This window comes from Parasteatoda tepidariorum, chromosome 2 (genome assembly GCF_982258835.1).
Source record: "Parasteatoda tepidariorum strain Cologne lab strain chromosome 2, Ptep-v5.0, whole genome shotgun sequence".
NCBI classification, from domain to species: domain Eukaryota; kingdom Metazoa; phylum Arthropoda; class Arachnida; order Araneae; family Theridiidae; genus Parasteatoda; species Parasteatoda tepidariorum.
The window spans coordinates 22615159-22635542 of record NC_141756.1 but is presented as its reverse complement, the minus strand read 5'-3'; the positions used below and the strand labels follow the sequence as shown (position 1 = coordinate 22635542).

Sequence of the window (20384 nt, the reverse complement as noted above, 5' to 3'; positions counted from 1 at the left end):
AAGTAGTACTAATAATAAGCTTTACAAATTTAAATAAATAACGATTCTTTAATAGTATTATGTCAACTTAATACATTAAAATTGTTTGTCAAATGTGAACTTCCATTCGCTTTTTTTTCCTTCTTTCCAGTCAGTTTACTTTTCATGTGATAACTCATGTTTCATTTATTTTTGAAAGATTTTAATATTTTTATTTATTTTTTCAAAACGTACAGATAAAAACACAATTTTTTTCTTTAATTTCCGGAGAATGGTATATAATTATTGCCATTATGTAAGTTGATATATATTTTCCTACTCACTAAATTTTATGCTTCTTTGACAAGTTTTTCCTACCTCCAGTAAAATAAAAAAATAGGAATTTTTTAATATTGTCAGCAACTCAAAATGATCACTGTTTGAATCCTAGCTTTTCAATGCGTACGAGCTTATACTATTTCTGCGTCTTGCTACGAATAATACTTTTAAATCAAATATTTCACAAAATCAAACACTTTACTACAACTGGAAAAAGTTTTCTTAAAAAATTTTAAGAACTTGTATTTACAGAATTTATTAAGTTTTATATACTTTCAATATTATACTTCAAGAACAATTTATGGAAAACAGTAACATTGTATATCTTATGTAATACAGAAGTCTCGTTGAAACATTTTCTAGGAATAACAAAATATGGCAAAACTGTAAATGGATATTTCGTAAACTGACGTAAAAGTTTTGAAGCAAATGGTGCAGCTGAAAATAAAATATATCCTCTAAAGATGATCTTAAATTTATGACCACTTTTTGTTTAGAAATTATTCTACACTTTTTGGCTCTTCAAGGACTCATTTTGAGACATTTATATCTCATACTCAAAAAGTCTATTATGATATAAAAATATGTCAATGGACAATTTCGTTCCAATAGCTTTACATAAAATTCTTCCACAAACTTGGAATGTCAGTATTTTTTGTTCGTTCGGCAAATTTTTCATCAAGACGACGGCTTTGATCTTCCGAAAAGTGATTCCTCCAATCTCCAGTGACACCTTTTCTAAAGAACTGACCCATATCTTGCCCGAATTTCTCAGCGACATCGCTAGATTTCATCTGACACATTTGTTCCGCGAAAAGATTTTTTATGACATCTGGAACATTTATGCTCATTAACTCCTCCGGTTTCATGGTAGCCATGCCTCCCATGGATTTCGTCATGAATTCTCTCATTTCCTCCATACTGCTGTGCTTCTTGATATTGCTCAAAATGTCAGGATTTGTTCGGATAAGTTCAGCGAACTTTTCATCATCAATGAATGAAGCCATTTTCAAAATGGCGCTATCTATGTCTTGTTTGAGCTCTTCATAGGTGAGGAATAAGACATTGGGATCATTTCTGAAAGAGATAGGATGATTAAGTTATATTTACAGTTGGAAAGGCAAATTTAAATTATATAAGGTAAACCCGTGTACCTTGGATCAATTCTAAGTGTCTATTTACTTATTTATTTATTTTTATAAAATAATTTAGAAAATCTGTGAAAAAGTTATTACATGTTTGTGTATTATATAAATTTCTGCAAATGAATTCTATTCCACATTTCAGAAGAGAAATTTAAAGTAAAGAAAATTGGTCTAAAGTACAACAAAAATTTGCAAATATGATGTAAGTTTGTTATCATCATCATAAAGTTAACTCGTCGTCAATGGCCGTTCACAGCTTTTTTTCTATCCATCCAGCAAATAGTGCCATTGATGTGCTATGTTCAAGTGATTGAAACGCAAAATAGAGTTAAAAAGAGGTTACATATTTTTTTTAATTCTAAATTAAATGTATCGCTACAAAATTAAGCCGTCGTTGGCATGAGCTTAATGCCTTATTTCAAGTTCTCAAATGTAACAATTTCCTTAAGTCTAGTGACATCATAATGTAAGGCTTTTTCAAAGAACTTACAAACATACACTACCGGTCAAAAGTTTGCGAAAATTTTGAAATCTGCAAAAAAAAGGTCTAAGTTCAAATGTTCATAGAACTGCGAAAAATCATTCAAATTGCATGAAAATTTGGTATGTTCTAAAGTGAACCCTCTACAGTTAGTTACATATGATCAAATTGCAATACTTTGTTTTTTGCGAACTGAATCCAGCTTTTCATCATGGGTTGTTTTCATGGTGAAAAAAGTTGTTAAGTTTGAACACTTGCCAAACTTGAAAAAAAATTTTTTGTACTTTCTGTTAATAGAAAATAGTTATTTGAGCCGTTCTATGTAACCCCTCAAAATTTCAGATCGATTTGATTTTTTTTGACGAAGGTATAGAATTTTGAAAAACATGTGTATTTTTCTCGATTTTTGAGCATTCCACATATGCGGTCTTTTGGTCTATACATCTTCTACCAAAGAACTTTTTAATTTTAATGCTTTCTATATTTTCAAAAAATTAATACTGATTATAAAACAAATATTCTTATTCATTATTGTAATTATTGTTATTACAAGGAATTTATTATGAATATAATTAAAACAATATCTCAGGGATGTCACATTTCATCGAAAATTTGTTTGTTCTTGCAAACGATGCTATGATATTTCGTATCGAAATCAGTTATGGAACATTTTACAACAGGAATGGAACTCTATATCACTTGAAGTGATTAATGACGAAAGCCACGCATATGTAAGGCTATAATAAAAGCAAAAGGTGGATGGATCGAGGAATCTAAGATTCAAATGTTAATTTATTTAATTACAAAATACGATTAAGAGTATGTTAAATATTTGACCTGTTGTAAATAAAATAGTTTAGTAAAAATGCAAATTTTTTATACTATTGTTATTATTTTTTTAGAATTGTTTATGTAATTATTGTTATAACTTTTTATTTTAATTTAATGTAAAAATATCACAACAAAACTAATACATAAAAGCAATAAATATAAACAATAATAATTACCATAATCGATAAGAGTATTTGTTTTATAATAAATATTAATTATTTGAAAATATAGAAAACATTAAAATTAAAAAGCTCATTGGTTATTATTATTATCAAGATGTATAGACCATATGTGGAATGCTCAAAAATCGAGAAAAGTACACATGTTTTTCAAAATTCTATAACTTCGTCAAAAAAAATTGAATCGATCTGAAATTTTGAGGGCTTACATATAACGGTTCAAATAACTATTTTCTATAAACAGAAAGTACGGAATTTTTTTTTTGCAAGTTTGGCAAGTGTTCAAACTTTAGAAATTTTTTCACCATAAAAACAATCCGTGATGAAAATCTGGATTCAGTTCGCAAAAAACAGAGTATTGCAATTTGATCATATGTAACTAAATGTCGAGGGTTCACTTTAGAACATATCAAATTTTCATGCAATTTGAATGATTTTTCGCAGTTCTATGAACATTTGAATTTAGACCTTTTCTTTGTGGATTTCAAAATTTTCGCAAACTTTTGACCGGTAGTGTAAGTTGAACCGTGGTAGCTCAGGTATGGAACATTTACCTCCCAATGAGGTGACTCAGGTTCAAATCCCATCGGTGGATGGTTAATACGAATTCTGCACCCAGCACAGTGCTGACGTAAAATATCCTCAGTGGTAGAGACGGATCATGGGTTAAAATCCTCTCGCCTTAAAATTATTCGTCGGCGAATTTTGTCTATGAAACGCAAATGTGGGTTAGTTCCATCAAAAAAACATCCAGGAGGGCCTATCGTTCATCCAAGAGCTCCATTGTCTTCTGAGATGGGTTCCAAATTACAAGGATATGGAGTTGAACACTGATAGTCATAAACCCTTAGGGAAAATTGCAGTAGAAATGCCTATGGTAACCCATGGCAACCATAGATATATATATATATGATAAGATACCTTAAGCCTATGGTAACCACAGAAATTCGTCTGGCATTATATGGCCAGACACCATAGTCTTATAGTATGATTAAAGAGAAGTACCATAGACGTATGACAAACTAATGGAACCACACTATACGCATGCATCATTCATATGGGAGGGTGGACATGGTTGTGGAAGGAAGCAAGCGTGTTTTAATGCAACTCCGACTAACCAACTCCGACAATTATGCGTTAATTAAACCAATCCATCAAAAACGATAGTAATTTTAAGTAAAAATCGCTCACCTCATAAAAATGTATAGTTATTTAAAATTATTTTCGATTATTTCAATAAAAAAGACAGCATTTCAACTTCAAAAATTTCCTCTGCTGATTAGTCAACGGCATGACATGCGCGTCGGATGATGGAGCATTATTCGGCCAAAAAAATGACTATTCTTCGGTCAAAAATTATAAAGTTGTTTTTTTCTTTTTGTCATTTTATTATTTTTTTGAACTTCTGACTCAATTGAGTTTAAAATTTCTTGAAACTAATCAATATCCTACTGGTTTTGACACAACGGTTTTCAATTTTTTTCTTAACTTAGTCTATTTTATAAACAAATGATTTGTCTACAAATAAATAATAATGCCTATTTTATAAACATATAATCTAGAACCAAATTTGCTCTCGCAACTACAATAATGTTATGTGAATTTCGACATTAGATTTCGAATCTTTCTACGATCTTGTATTCAATCTTTGATGTAGTAAATGATTTTTGATTAAGGAACAGTAGAGAACCAACAAATCTGAAAGTCCATTCCTTTTTATTTTTTTCCATTACTCATATTATCTTTATTGTTTTCTAATTAATTTTTGCCAGGAAGATTTAAAGTATCCGTGTATTGTCTGTTAAGGGTTCTTTGCTTTCGAACATAATTATTGTCTTTTCTCATACATTCAATAACTTAATCTCTCACCTTAATTTATCTTATTATAATTATTCTTCTGGTATAATCATTCTTGTGAAAAGCCCCCGAAACCCACTAAAATTCAATGACCCTTGTTTATTACTGCCTATGCATAAATTTTCTTATATATAGTTGTATGGTGAACTTCAATAGGGCCAGAGCCTATGGAAAAATTTAATCAAAAGCTATAACGCACCATAATTTTATGGCTAAAATATTCTACATAAAAAATACTATTGGATATTCCGTTGTGGTTTTACCTATGGTAAAGTTTTACAGTGTACTTTTTCCATATACATATGGCAAAAGTGTAAATCAAAATTTCACCTTAGCCAAAACGTCATAGGAATATCCTACGGTATTTTTAGGGAAGGAAACTCAGAATTGGATCGGCTGTTCAATAGCCAAAACGTCATAGGAATATCCTACGGTATTTTTAGGGAAGGAAACTCAGAATTGGATCGGCTGTTCAATAGCCAAAACATCATAGGAATATCCTACGGTATTTTTAGGGAAGGAAACTCAGAATTGGATCGGCTGTTCAATAGCCAAAACGTCATAGGAATATCCTACGGTATTTTTAGGGAAGGAAACTCAGAATTGGATCGGCAGTTCAATAGCCAAAACGTCATAGGAATATCCTACGGTATTTTTAGGGAAGGAAACTCAGAATTGGATCGGCAGTTCAATAGCCAAAACGTCATAGGAATATCCTACGGTATTTTTAGGGAAGGGAACTCAGAATTGGATCGGCAGTTCAATAGCCAAAACATCATAGGAATATCCTACGGTATTTTTAGGGAAGGGAACTCAGAATTGGATCGGCTGTTTAATAGCCAAAACATCATAGGAATATCCTACGGTATTTTTAGGGAAGGGAACTCAGAATTGGATCGGCTGTTCAATAGCCAAAACATCATAGGAATATCCTACGGTATTTTTAGGGAAGGAAACTCAGAATTGGATCGGCTGTTCAATAGCCAAAACGTCATAGGAATATCCTACGGTATTTTTAGGGAAGGAAACTCAGAATTGGATCGGCAGTTCAATAGCCAAAACATCATAGGAATATCCTACGGTATTTTTAGGGAAGGGAACTCAGAATTGGATCGGCTGTTTAATAGCCAAAACATCATAGGAATATCCTACGGTATTTTTAGGGAAGGGAACTCAGAATTGGATCGGCTGTTCAATAGCCAAAACATCATAGGAATATCCTACGGTATTTTTAGGGAAGGAAACTCAGAATTGGATCGGCAGTTCAATAGCCAAAACATCATAGGAATATCCTACGGTATTTTTAGGGAAGGAAACTCAGAATTGGATCGGCTGTTCAATAGCCAAAACATCATAGGAATATCCTACGGTATTTTTAGGGAAGGGAACTCAGAATTGGATCGGCTGTTCAATGCCGGTTATAAAATAAAATTAACATAAGTTTAGAGCTTTGCAAATTTTGGGTCAAGAAACCTAAAGGAAAAAAAGTGGAAGTAAATTTGCTTAAATAAACTGAATATATTATTTATGCTTACATACAATTTTTTAAAAAAAATAATATGATAGCCAATTATAGCAATTAACATATTTGGATAGTGAACAACGCTATTTTTATCATTTTCAAATACAGAACATTAAAAAAATTAATGTATTCTTGAATTTTTTGTAGTATTTGTCTTTACCTCTGTTTGGCAACAGCGATAAGCTGTAAATGTACTAGTTCTAAATTTAGTGGAAACGTGAAAGTGTGACAAATTTTATGTTTTTCCTACTACTCAATAGAAAGGTATGCATACATTATAGTGATATTTTAAGAATAAACTTTCCTACCACTTTTTACCATTTAAATATACTCATACAGGTAGTTACAAGTTAATTTTTGTTACTCAGAACTGATTTTGAGCCACATGGACTTACCTGTGAGAATACCATGATAGTAGATGGTCAAAATAATCACCGTAGTCAGTTTTTCCAGCCAAGAAATCCTCAAAAAAGTCATCAAACGTGCCCGTATATGCATGCCAAGGTAGGTTTTTCATGTGGTAATAGTATGATACGCAGCAGTCCTTAGGATTTCTTGTTAGGTAGATGTACTTTGAATTTTTAGACCAGGGTACCATGTGATAGGGTAGGTGCGTTTTGATGGGACCTGGTCTGGGCATCATCTCCATAAATATTGGCTCTGATAATAAACAGTAACATTCATTACACATTTCACAGTATCGGTTATAAGTTAGTAAGAAAATTTAAAATACAATACATAAATGATTATTTGTATAACTACTATACGAAATTTAATGTTGTGTTCAATTTTTGATAATTGTTCTTTTCAAAAAGGATAATTCCGTTTTGAAAAAAGGAAAAAAGTAATGGCACAAGTAATTCATTATTATATTAGAACAAGTGAGTCCTGACTGCCATCGAATATTAATAATGTAAGTATTGTCATTTGGATCTGATATCAAAGCGCAATGTTTTTTTAAAGTTTGAAGTAGAAAGTAATAGAAAAAATAGCCATTTCGTATTAATAAATAAATACTACCACTTTTATGTAGGTGTTTTTTCATGCCTTGGCCTTTTATTTTAGCGTTGCTACGGTCTAGAAATAAGAAGCGATATAAAAAAAATATAATAATAAGTGATAGAACACACATTCTACAGGAACATTTGAAACATTCTATAGGATTGCATTATTTATTGCAATCCAGCTGATGTTGGAAGTGCTCTAATGCTTACTGAGCATTAATCCAGTAAGCGCTACAGTATTACAAATGAACCTGATCCGGTCACATAATCCAGTGCGAAAACGCAACTCCTGGACATTTCTCTATCCGTAAACTATATCAAAAGTGTTACGAATAGATCGTGTCCTGAACTGCAACAAAGAATAGGTAATGCTACCTTAGCACTTTGGTAAAGATCATTTTTACATCACTACGAAGTGATGCGCAAGCGCAACGTTCATGGAATATGGATTATTGCTCCCATTACACCATCAAACTAAAGCTCTCTCTCGACCTTTGTGCCGCTTTCGATTCATATTGGCTGACGTCGATCACGTGGGTAAACAGTCGCCATATTGGTGACTAGTACGAATGGCGAAGTATCATCACGCCCGATCTGTTATTTCGATTTTTGTTTACTTTAGTTGTTTCATACTTTTAAATTAATAATGACCGATTATTGCGCATTTGGGTGTTCTAATAGGTCAAATTTAGTCATTAAATTATGTTGTTTACCTGTTGGATATAGCAATAAAAAGTGACGGAAAGTATGACTGCATAGAATTGATAGAGATAAATGAAATCCAAATGAAAACAATAAACAGACTATGTTAAGTTTAAAATTAATTAATTTATTCATTTATTTCATATTTCACATAATATTATTTATTACGAGGAGCAAACCTTATAAAAGAATAACGTGTCTATTGTAATAAACTTACCACTATGGAAGATTTCCCTCTTTAAAGATATGTTATTAACATTATTGTTCATTAATAAAATATAAAATTATTAGAGAATCAAACTGAATACAATTTAAATACTGAGTAATAATTTGGAAAAATATATTTTTATATACCATTCCATTTATATACTTTGTAGTTTGATTGTTTTACTTTGTCCGATTTCTAAAATTAAAATGCATATTTGAACTTTTTTAGTATTATAACTGAAAAAGAGTAGATAAAATGAAAAATTTTTTTAAAATATCAAGAATTATTTATTAAAATACTATATTTATCATTCAATAATATATGTATTCATCTAATCTATCTCAATCATAGTGAATCTGCATAAATTGAAAAGCTTTAACTTCTATTTTTGTAATACAGATAAGAGGATACTAATATAACTCAATAAAGACAAGATTAAACTGTTTTGAAAAAAAATTAAAAATTCTTCCAAAAATAATAACGCTGTTTAAGTGAATTTATTGGTTTAATATTTATAGTATGTTTTATATTCTAATTGACGGACACATTTTCATTTAATCTAGTATTTTAAAAATCAAACAGCAATTTTAAAATATTTTTCGATTTTGTTATTTGCATATAAAATCTTAATTAATATTTCATTTTAAGTATAATTAATTATTTGTACTTAAAGTTTTGACAATTTTTTGCTATGAAAGACCAAATAACAGTTGGTATTGATTAAGAAGAGGAAAATATTTCAACTATAGGGAAAAAACATTTTCTTTGAACACTGTTAATAATTATCATAATGATTGAAATCACAAATCATATTAAATCCCGTGATACTTCGGTTTAGATCAGTGTTTCCCAAACTTATGACTTTTGTGTACCCTTTCTAAATTTTTCGTAACGCTGTGTATCACTAATAAAAAAATGAATGTACTTTTTGTTATAAAAGAATTGCTCTAAAATTAAAAATCACAACTGGCTGTTGACACCACTAATTATTAACTGTTAACTCTGAAAAAAAATAGCCAATAAAACGTAACAAAAATTTTCATGGCTAGCTTTGTTTTTGAATAAAATGTTTTGAAATTTTCGCTTGTTGCAAGATATTTTGCATAGGAATGCGTACCCCTATAATCTGTTCCCATACCGTTGGGGGTACGCGTACCACATTTTGGGAAACACTGGCTCAGAATATATCATACTTTGAAACTCAGAAAAAAAACTACTGCAAAATATTTCGAAGATTTTGGAAAAGAAAAGGTTATAGCAGATTAAAAAAATTCGAAATTAGAAAGTTTGAACTTATAAGATATCATTTTTACTGAAAAGAATAAAAATAAAAAGTATAATTTCAGTGAAAAAAAGTATAAATAGTAATAATAGTTAAAAGAATAAATAGTAAATATTTAATTTATCTTCAAGAGTATGAAAATATTAAGAAATTAAAAATTTCATTTAAGAATAGAAACTCCGCATTTTCACATTGAGAGTTGCGATAACAATAGAGTTGCTGTCACCAAAATGGTGACGAGTCTTTACTTAAATTACGTTTCCAGAGTTTCATACCAAACTATTTCATTAAAGAGGTAATTTTTGCATCATTACTTGAGTTAAAAGAACTTTGAAGAATCAAGTTGAATTAATAAAATAATTGTATAGACATGTATTTATAACTGTTACCCCGGATCAAGCCCGAGGCTTTGCCTGATTCACGAAAAATATTTGATTATATATACTATAATGCTGAAACATATAGCTGTCAACTCTCTCGAATTAGTCGGGCGTTACTTTTATTTTAGTTGTTAAAAATTAATGCCTTAATATTAAATTCGTGGTAAAATAAAGTTGTTTTAAAATGATTCTGACTTCCAAAAATTTTAAACAATTACATTGAAGTCATTATAAATATTCGGAAGTCAATATGCTTGCGAGAGGTTTAAATAAAAATATTTTAAAGTGTTTCTTGTAACGTTAACAGTAAAGTTTTATAAAAATTCTGTTAGTTACCGCTTGTTTTTTAAAAAATATACTTGATATTTACAATTTCAGATGTCTTCTTGGCAGGAATGCCACAAACAACTAAAAATTTAAAAAGGGATGGAAACCCAGGTTTAAATTTTATATTATCTAGTGAATTATTGAATCGTAACTACCACCATAACTTACATTTGAAATTATTCATTATTAAAACAAAATAATTTTTTTACATTCACTTTCAACAATTAAACAGAAAAAAAAATGAAATTCACATAATTAAAATTCAATTTCTCAGGATTTATGGTTATGGTAATTAAAGCACTATTTAGTTATGGTTAATAAACTAGTTAACTAGTTATGGTTAATTAAAGGATTAATTATTCTGGATGGTCCTTTTATGTGCACTGCACTTGCAAATTTTTACTTACCAGACAAATCCAGGAACGGAAATTTCAGGAATAAATCCAGGAACGACGACAAAGGTTCTCCTTTTTGAAAGAGAAGCAAGAGAATTTGTCCGGTCCAAGTTGTACCACATTTAGGATAAGTAACCAAAAACAAATCATCGTCACGTGGTTTGTACTTGAGAGCAGCACGGAATGTACCCGGATTGTACTTCCCCGGTATTTGAAAGCCGTCAACGATCTGGGATAACGATTTCATAGACATTTTTTCTCTCTAATGAAAACAAACGAACGAAAAATACATTTATAATTAAATGAGTATCCGGTTTAGAGTTACTGCTATCGCTGCAACTAGACTATCTTAGATAATTCCGTTCGATTACAACTGATAAATGAAATTTTAATTTTGTTTTTCTTTCGTTTCCAGTTCGGTCAAAAGTTTGTTCTATCAAACATCCTGGGTCGAATATTTCATTCATTAAATCCATTTACTGTTTTGACCTTCCTTAATTCTTTTTTTTTTATCATTTCATTCAATCATTCATAAAAGTATTACTTATTTTTCGACTCTTATTTTTATTATTATTTTATTTAACCATGAAATTTATCTCTCCGCATCCGTCTAAGATTAGATATTTTCAACAACAGAGATTTCTTTATCTCTGGAATCATCATGGCATCAGGATTTGAACACTTGCATCAGTAATTTTTACATATTTGATTTAAAATATTAAATAGTAATTTTTATTATTAAGTAACAATAAATTTTGTTTTTTACTTAATAATAGGGGGAGAGTGTTGTATACCTTGGACAGCACGTACCTTAGGTCAGTGTAATTATTTACACCATTTAGAGGAGGAATTTTGCACCCTGTATATCTAGTTGTGATCTGAAATAATGGGTACTAGCTATTATAAGTATATGCCAAATTATCTACTGTGTTTTCGACCACTTCAGGTTCTCCAGTCATAAGTGTTACAAAAAGTAAATATTTTTTATATATCTTTCTCACACAGCGGGAATGAAGGTCCTCATCTCTTTTTCAAGTTGGGAACAAAGAATTGAAATATCAAGAGCGTGAGCTGTTATTAGCAGGAAAGCTTAAATGTGCATGTTTAAAAATTTTTGATAAAATTTTTTCTGGCGTGAAGAGCGAGAAACTAAAGCAGCTGCGCTGTAAATTAGGAATTGAAAAGTTGAAAGAGAGTAGTTCATACCAATACACAAAGTGTTCTATCATAGAAAAATATTTATTTTTTTAAAGCATAATGTTTAATTTCTGAAAGTTTTTCTGTTGTAATTATTCGCAAAATAAAGGTGGCAGCTGTTTTAAATTAGTATTTATTATGAACTTTGGAAAAAAAAGAGAAAAAAAAAGAAGAAGAAAAAACTCAGATATACGAGAGAGAAGTTGCCAGATTACGAAGTGCAACTGTACAAGATAAAAAAAAAATAGCGTGAAGCTCGCTGATAGAATGCTCGATTTATAACATTTTATATTGCATGTCATTTATTTATAATTTATTTTAATTTAACTTACTCATGGATAGATCATTTGACAGCTTTACAGTGATAGACCAAAGGTCTGAAATTTATAAATTACGTTTTTAACAAAGTTGTACAGCTTTAATGGTAATAGTTTATTAAAAGCATAATTATTGTTTTGTTTATGCAATTTTTTCTATCACGTGTCATTTATTTCAATCCGCCCAAAGTTGCAAGTTTGTTGATAATAGAAAGGTAAAAATTATTGAGAAATTGTTCTTCGAATGCTTGGCGTGTTCTGCTTCAATGTTTGGCATGTTCTCATTAGTTTTCTCAAGTTCTTCTGCCTTTTCCTCAAGGAAATTTTGCATCTTATTTGTTGCTAAGAAAATGGCGAGCGACTTTGGTTATGATAGAACTCATACGGATATTTTCAGGCTCCCGCTAGAGGCGTACTCGAGCGTTGCGATCGCGAATAACTTATTGTTGGCAAAAAATATTTTTTTTTAAAAATGGCTATAATGATTTTAAAAATTATTTAAAGTTTCAAGATTTCACGGTAGAACGCTTTCATAATAAGTCTAATTTAGTAGCGAGTAACCGTATAAGATTGTTCAGCAGCCTTCCTGGGTTGGTCAGCGAACAGGGATCATTTTTTTTTATTTTCTAGAAGATTGGGAAAAGAAACCGTTTACATTTAAAAACGGAACTAAAGAACTCAAATTTCATTCTCTTTAAGATAAAATAATTGTTTTTTTATGTTTGTTCCTTCGCTGCTGAATCAAATATGACTACACACAAGTCAAATCGAATGAATTGTCCAAAATTTAAAACAGTTTTTTTCTATGAAAATATTTCTTTCGACATGCACTTGTACAGTGCACCAAAAAAAAAAGCTCTACCCTGAATAACTTTTGATCTAAAGATCGAATCCTCACGTTCCAGCACTCAAACTTTATGGTTCGAAGGGGTAACCAAAAATATGCTAAACGATTAGTGCAGATGATATTTTAAGTTACGAAATCAAACACAAAAACTCTGAATAAACATACCTGTTTTTCGACGGATTAGAACTTTTGACCCCAAAATATAGGGAGTAGTTGCAATGTAGGAAATATGGTTCCCATAGTATGGTATGGAGGGATCCGAAGTTTGGACCCCTTAATTTTACTTTTACTTTTTGGGTATTTTGCGGTATCTCGAGAACTTTTTAAGCGAATTTGAGGAATTTTTGCCTACAATTATAAAATTCATTTATAAAAAGATAATTCTATGCAAAAAAAAATAAATTTTTGTAAATGTTTATTATTTTTAATTATTTTAATTAGTAATAGTTGAAAAATTTTTGAATCGTAAAATATACAATTTTTTTACATCTATTTAATTTTATCTCTACATCTATTTAATTTTACTCTTTATTTAATTTTTTATCTTAAAATATAAAATTTTAGCGAAATCTGTCGAATAGTTGCTCAAAAATCAAATTTCAAAAATGCAACTTTTTTAAAGATAATTGAAAAATTATAAGGGTTTTGCGTACAAAAAACACAATCTTGTATTTTCACTTATATATGCAACTCATGTAGCAATTGTTTAAAAAAGAACAGCTAGACATTTTTAATGGTTCGCATTGTTTCTTTTTTTTCTTCTTTAATGCTAACTTAGAAAGTTAGACGGGTAACTTATACAAATAAATCATTAAATAAAAAAATTTGAATCTTTTTGTAATAAATAAATTTATTACAATACTATGTGTAAATATAATTTTTCTCTGGTTCACTAACAGGAACAACTGAACATGATATTTTTGAAATTGTTTGATTTATTTTTCAGCATACAAGTAAAATATTATTTTCCGAAAAATTATCATAATGATTTTTATAAATTTTAATCAATGTCTGAGAAGCAAAAATTGAAAAATTCTGTTTCCAAGGTAACTTAAATGCTTGAAAAATTTAAACCGAAAAAAAAATTTAATACTAAAATTTAAATTGAATAAAATAATTATTCATTTAAAAATGATAACGAAGTTCAAAATTTTTTTTTGCGATTGTCAAGCTGAGCTATTTTGAAGCAGAAAAAAATTTGATTCATAACTTTTATGTAGAAAAGTTATTTATATTTAGTGCTGCCATCTAAAATATAAAATCAAAACTAACAATAAATATAAAATTAAAACACAAATTTAGAATTTGACGAATCATATGTAAGCTTCCCGTGCGTCTATATCTCAAAAAGTCACATTTTACAACTTCAGAAAGAAATTCAAAAACAGAAATAATTTTAAAATATATAATTATATACATGTATTCTTATCACAGGATTTTTAGATATTTCAGAAAATTAAAAAAAAAACTCTCTATTATTGTTTATCGTTCACAATAATCGCAAATCAATCTAATTATTAACTGCTATTTGAATGTGAAAGAATATTTAATCGAGCTCACATTATAATTCATACAAATCGCCTAAACTGAACAAAAAATCTTTTAAGAACGATTTTGTTAGGCATTTCTGTTCAACGAAACTACCATTCTTCACAACTTCTACAACTTCTACTTGGCTACCATTTTTTTTTTTTTTTAATCCTATCATTATTAAAGATATCGTAGTGACATGAAATACAAAATTATACCCCAGCCTAAAAATAAATAATTAATTAAAAAATATAAAAAAGGCAGTTTCCATCCAACTAAACCACTGGTTTTCTGAGCTTCATTATTTGTTAGTTCATGCAGGTAATATGAGAAACTTGGTTAAAAAAAGTATTCTCAAAGTATATATTCTAAAAGTATATATATTTTAAAAATACACCCTTCATTCAAAAAAATATGGAAAATATTTCACATAGATTTGAGTCATTTCAACTTTAAAAAAGTACTTAAAATATTAAAGGAAGAAAAAAGCGTGATTCCTTTCCACTAAATGATTGGGGTAACTTTGCCCCTTTGTGGGGAAATTTTTTGCAATGTACATGGCATCACATTATGATTCTCTGCAGAGGGTATCTCATTTGTGAGGCCACTTCCTCATTTTAGACATAGATCTGGAGGGGAAGGAAATTTTCTCCTGATACCCGTGAGTATGTGTGAGTTTATATTTTCTCATGCAGTGGTTGGAAAATCTATATTTATTTTGTGGTTGACTACAACTAATATTACTTTATTACAAATGTAATTAATTAAAACTGCTTTTATTTAAATGTTGATATCACAACAAATCGCTTTCGAAATTTAATCACTACTTCAACATTTTAGGAGTGGTTCAACGTTGTTGGAGAATTTAATTTTCACCAGTTTTCAAAATGGTTTTGAATAAAAATTGACTTATTTAAAATTGAACATGAATTGACTTGAATAAAATTAGGAAAATTTATTCATGTTTTGATGAAATAGTTTATAATTCTAAACCATTTGTTACGAATTTGTTCTTTCAACCTTCAATATCTCGTCAGAAAGAATTAATTTCAGAAATGCTTCTAAATTATCTCATATATGCGTTTTCGTTAAGTGCATAATGCTTTTTTATTTCTTATAAAAAATAAAATATCGGGTTGTTAGGAAAGTAATTTCGTTTTTCCGACAAAGGATTTAATTGTATTTTTTCGAACCCAACTTCACACTTAAGCCGCATTATCATTATATGTTTTGAGAGCTGATATAGCAAGGCTTGTGTGTGAAAAAGTTCAATTAATTATACTCAGTAGTTTTTGGTTGGTTATGCAGCAGTTTTAAATATGGTGAGCAATAAACAGCATTTTCGTCATATTTTGAAATTTACCGATGTGCATGAATTAAGGTCTGGTTTCTTAGGACAAGCGCCTTATCTGGGCGTCAGCGGGACGTCAACGTCCCGCTGACACCAACAAAATACTGATTTGTTTGCTCAAGGCCTGGTTTCTTAGAACTAGCGCCTTATCTGGGCGTCAGCGGAAAGTTGACGTAGAGCTGACGCCAAAAAAATACTTTTTTGTTAGCTCAGCTTGAGCAGTCGGTCCAACGCAGACATTATTTCTCATTGCGCATGCGTTAATAACGTAAACAAATATTTATTTTGAATTTGTATTGATTTTGTTTTTGTCGACCAGTGTTTTAGAGAACAAATAATGACTTTGTTCAAGAAAAAACACATTATAGCTGAGTTAAATGAAGAGTGCTATGTTTAATGAAGAAGCTATGTTTAATGTCGAAATCAAAATCTTAGCTGATTTCAATGTGTTGTTGGATGTTGTCCGCCATTGTTTCTGTGGTTAACGTCACGTTGTAATCCAACTGCAGTTGATTTGGACGGCTATTGTAGTTCAAGATGAGCGTTCGATGACGTATACTATCAAGCTCACAAATGGACCAATCAGGGGTTAGCGCTGATTTCCAGCTGACAGCGTCCTGTCCTAAGAAACCAGGCCTTAAGATGTGTTGATGGTACGCCAGTGCCAGAATTGGTTTGCAAAATTTCGATCCAGCAATTTTAATGTCGAAGATGCACCACTTTCTGAAAGGCCCGCTGAAGCTGATAAAGACACGATAAAGTCATTAGTTGATGCAAATGGGCGAATAACCACACGTGAGATCGATGAGAGGTTAAATTTATCGAATTCAACTGTTTATGACCACTTTAAAGGCCTGGGTCAAAGCTCGATATATGGGTTCCCCTTGTTCTCACAGAGAGAAATTTGCGTCGTCGCGTTGACGTCTGTGAGTCGCTTCTCAAACGTGAATGATTCATTTTTGAACAGCATCATTTCTGGGGACGAAAAATGGGTTGTCTAGAACAATGTCAAACGCAAGAGATCATGGAGCAAAAACGATGAACCGGCTCAAAGCATTTCGAAAGTCAATATCCACAAAAAAAAGATGATGCTGTCTGTTTGGTTGGATTTTAAACGAATATTTTTTTTTAGCTTTTACCGGATAACAGAACACTTAACAGTCTACTGTCGTCAGCTGGACAAGCTGAATGATGCTCCTCAACAGAAAAGGCCAGAATTAATCAACAGAAAAGTTATAGTGTTCCACCAAGATAATGCGAGAACTCATACAAGTATGGTCACTCGCCAAAAGCTTTTACAGCTTGAATGGAATACACTGCCACACCCACCATATTTTCCAGGTCTGGCGCCTTCGGGTTTATTACTTGTTCCGGTCACTACAAAATTTTTTGGACTGTAAAACCTTTACTTCAAATGAAGAGGTCAAAAATCACCTGAATCAGTTTTTTGCCAGCAGAGACCAAAAATTTTATGAGCGTGGAATCATGCTACTACCAGAGAGCTGACAAAAGGTGTTGGACCAGAATGGTCAAAAAATAATTTAATAAATTATTTATTCATTATGCGAAAATTGTCTTGCATTTTCCTCCCAAAAAACGAAATTACTTTCCGAACAACCCAATACATCGAAATTTACTGAGAACTCATACTTTCTCCCATTGATCTTACATCAAGTATTCTTTTAAAGTTCATAGGTGCACCTTTACATTTTAAGATGGCCAGCCCTTACAAGTCCTGCCTTATTGCCTCAACGCGGCAAGAGGGTGATCCTTGACAGGGTGAGTGAAGTATACGTCGGGAAAGTATTGTCTTGGTAGGGCTACCCAAGTCACAAAGACCAACATATTTGTTCAGCTAAAGTTTAGCAGGCACCTTGAGGGAAAGTCAGATTTCAGGCCCTGCGGTTAAAATTGAAGCTGCTTCTTGCTCTTGCCAAGGAGCTTTCCCTTGAGGTCATAAATAATATTCCACCCCAGACTCTCGTTCTCTATAATGATTGAAGCAGATCAGACTCGGAAAGAATGGGCAGTGGTGTTCTTATGGAAACAACTAGAGGAAATATTGTTTTAGATGCCGGCCAGGTGGCCGAGTGCTTAGCGTGCTTGACTGCGCAGCCAATGGCTGCGGGTTCGAATCCCGCTCTAGGCATGGATGTTTCGCTCTCCCTCTGTGTTGTCTTCTGATGTGTGAATGTATGAATGTGGCCCACTCTATGAACGGGTATTTGTAGCAGTGTGGCGTGGGTAATGTTGCTCGCCTCCGTGACTTTGGTTCACAGGTGCCCACTGGGTATCGATAAATGAGCAACACTTCCGGCATCTTCTAAGGCGAAGAACGAAAGTTCAGTACCTGCCGTTATTAAAAAATATATATCTATATATATATATTGTTTTAGATACCCTGGTCACAGTTCAGTTTTTCGCTCAGAGCTTGTTGCTATATGAGAGGCATTAAATCTTGCTTTGGAACCAGACGGGGATGGTGTTAGGATACTGACATATATCAAAAGCTCCATACAGTACTTGAGGAATTGGCGTAATATCCTGAATTAATTGGGGCAGGATGTCATTCTAAAATGATCTTCTTTGACCAGAGTGATGGTACTGTATGCTTACAGTGGATTCCTTCATATGTTGACGTTTACGGAAGCGAAGTTGCTGACCTGCTGACTGGGGAATGCAGTGAATTCCCCACTGCCCCATCCACCGAACTGCTAACTTCTGAGGTTCACTCCCTGTTTTTGACTAATATAAGCTCCACTTGGAAAATCCCACCGGCACATGTCTGGTAAGCACGACAGATACTCATTTATCAAAGAATATCGAACACTTTGTTTGCTGATATGAACCAGTTCTTCCAAATCTTATAGTAACAGTTTGTTACAGGTGCGAGAAAAGAATTTTCAGTCAAATTTATAGACACACGCGTTTACGCTTTCATCTTCGTGACAGTTCATATACTTGATATTTCAATTCTCTGTTGTTCGCACTGATCACAGTACTGACGTAAAATATCATCAGTTGTGGAAGGATCATGGGTTAGAGTCCCCTTGACGTCAGGCGAGTCATGGGAGTTTTCCGTAGTTTTCCTCTCCATGCAACGCAATTGCAAATCCTCCACGAAGGCAAGTTTCTCCCAATACTTGATCCTGAAGTTCTCTTGTCTTCTGGATTAGGTTCAAAATTACAATGCTACGGAGTTGAACATTGGCTGTCGTAAAGTTGCCATGAATCACCAAGCCAACCTATTTGAATCCTCTTTTTCTTTTACTGAGAGGTCAGCGTGCGCGCACTTAGAGTGTACTGTACAGTATTCCCCGAATGCCCCCTAACGGGAGTGGGGTGGGGTTAAGCTTTGATAATTGGCGGTCGTAAACCCAAAATTGGGTCGACTGTTCAATGACGGTTATAAAGCTAAATAAAATTCTTTGTTGCCATCGCGAAAAGGAAACGATGGTTTTCTTTGACGCCATGTAAGAGAAATAATTTATAGTTTTGTCGAGTTCAGGAAATTCTGCAATCGGAATTTCTCCCACTTTCCTAGAAAACGCCAATTTCTACCCTAGCTCCGTGTTTGATGGCAATATAAGCTTCAATCGAAAAAAAAATTAATCATAGATTTTATTTTATTTTACAACCGACGCAGAACTAAACTCTAAACTCAGTGGCGCGTCAGCCCATAGAGGGTCAAGGCCTACTGTGCCCACCTCAGTTTTCTTGACCTTGGGTTCTGGGGTGCAGGAGCAAATGTTCCGGCTAGGTGGTCAGCCGAACGCGAAACCCCCTGTCTTTAGCTCCGAGGTACTCATTTATCGACCCACTTGGTACTCATTTATCGACCCACTGAAGTTAACCTTGTCCGGCTCGAGGATCGAACCCAGGACCTGTGTCACGGGAGCGCGAAGCGCTACCTTTCGGCCACAGGGCGTCCCTTCGCAGAACAGCTCTAACCCAATTTTTGGGGTTTATGATTACTAATGTACTCCGTAGCCTTGTAATTTTGAATCCAATCCAGAAGACAAGGGAACTCCTGGAGCAAGTAATGGAAGAAATTGGCATTCATGGAGGACTTTTTGATGAAACTAAACCGCATTTGTGTTTCACGGAGGGAAAACCACACAAACCTCCCATGGTTAGGCTTACGGTACGGAGACTCTAACCTATGATCCGCCTACCACTAAGGAAATTTTACGTCAGCACTGTGCTCAGTGCAAGCTGGATACGGAATTCGTATCGACCAGCGATCGCTAGGATTCGAACAGGCCCTGGAAGCAGGATTTATGTCCCAACAAAACTTATTGTCAATCGGTATTTCGACTGGCTAGACTGCTTAAATTTTAACTGATGTTAATGCTTGGTAGTAATGCGAGTTTCAATTATTTCCAAAATGTTGCCAGCAAAATGTATCTCCATTTTATCGCCAATAGGTATTTCGACCACTTTCCGAGTAGCCAGTCTTTAATGTTTGACGATAATACACGTTACAAATGTTTGATGATAATACACGTTACAAATGTTTGATGAGAATACAC

At 32.3% G+C, this 20384-nt stretch overlaps 1 protein-coding gene across 1 annotated transcript; it reads right to left on the bottom strand.

Moving 5' to 3' along the window:
- Nucleotides 1-537: 537 nt before the first annotated feature.
- LOC122272236 (sulfotransferase 1E1) lies at nt 538-11084 on the bottom strand. Its single transcript, XM_043055647.3, has 3 exons — nt 10623-11084; nt 6708-6972; nt 538-1374 (listed from the first exon to the last, which is right to left on the bottom strand). Exons 1-3 carry the CDS (start codon nt 10861-10863, stop codon nt 912-914), a joined length of 969 nt encoding a protein of 322 aa, XP_042911581.1. The 5' UTR covers nt 10864-11084; the 3' UTR covers nt 538-911.
- Between the last annotated feature and the right edge of the window lie 9300 nt (nt 11085-20384).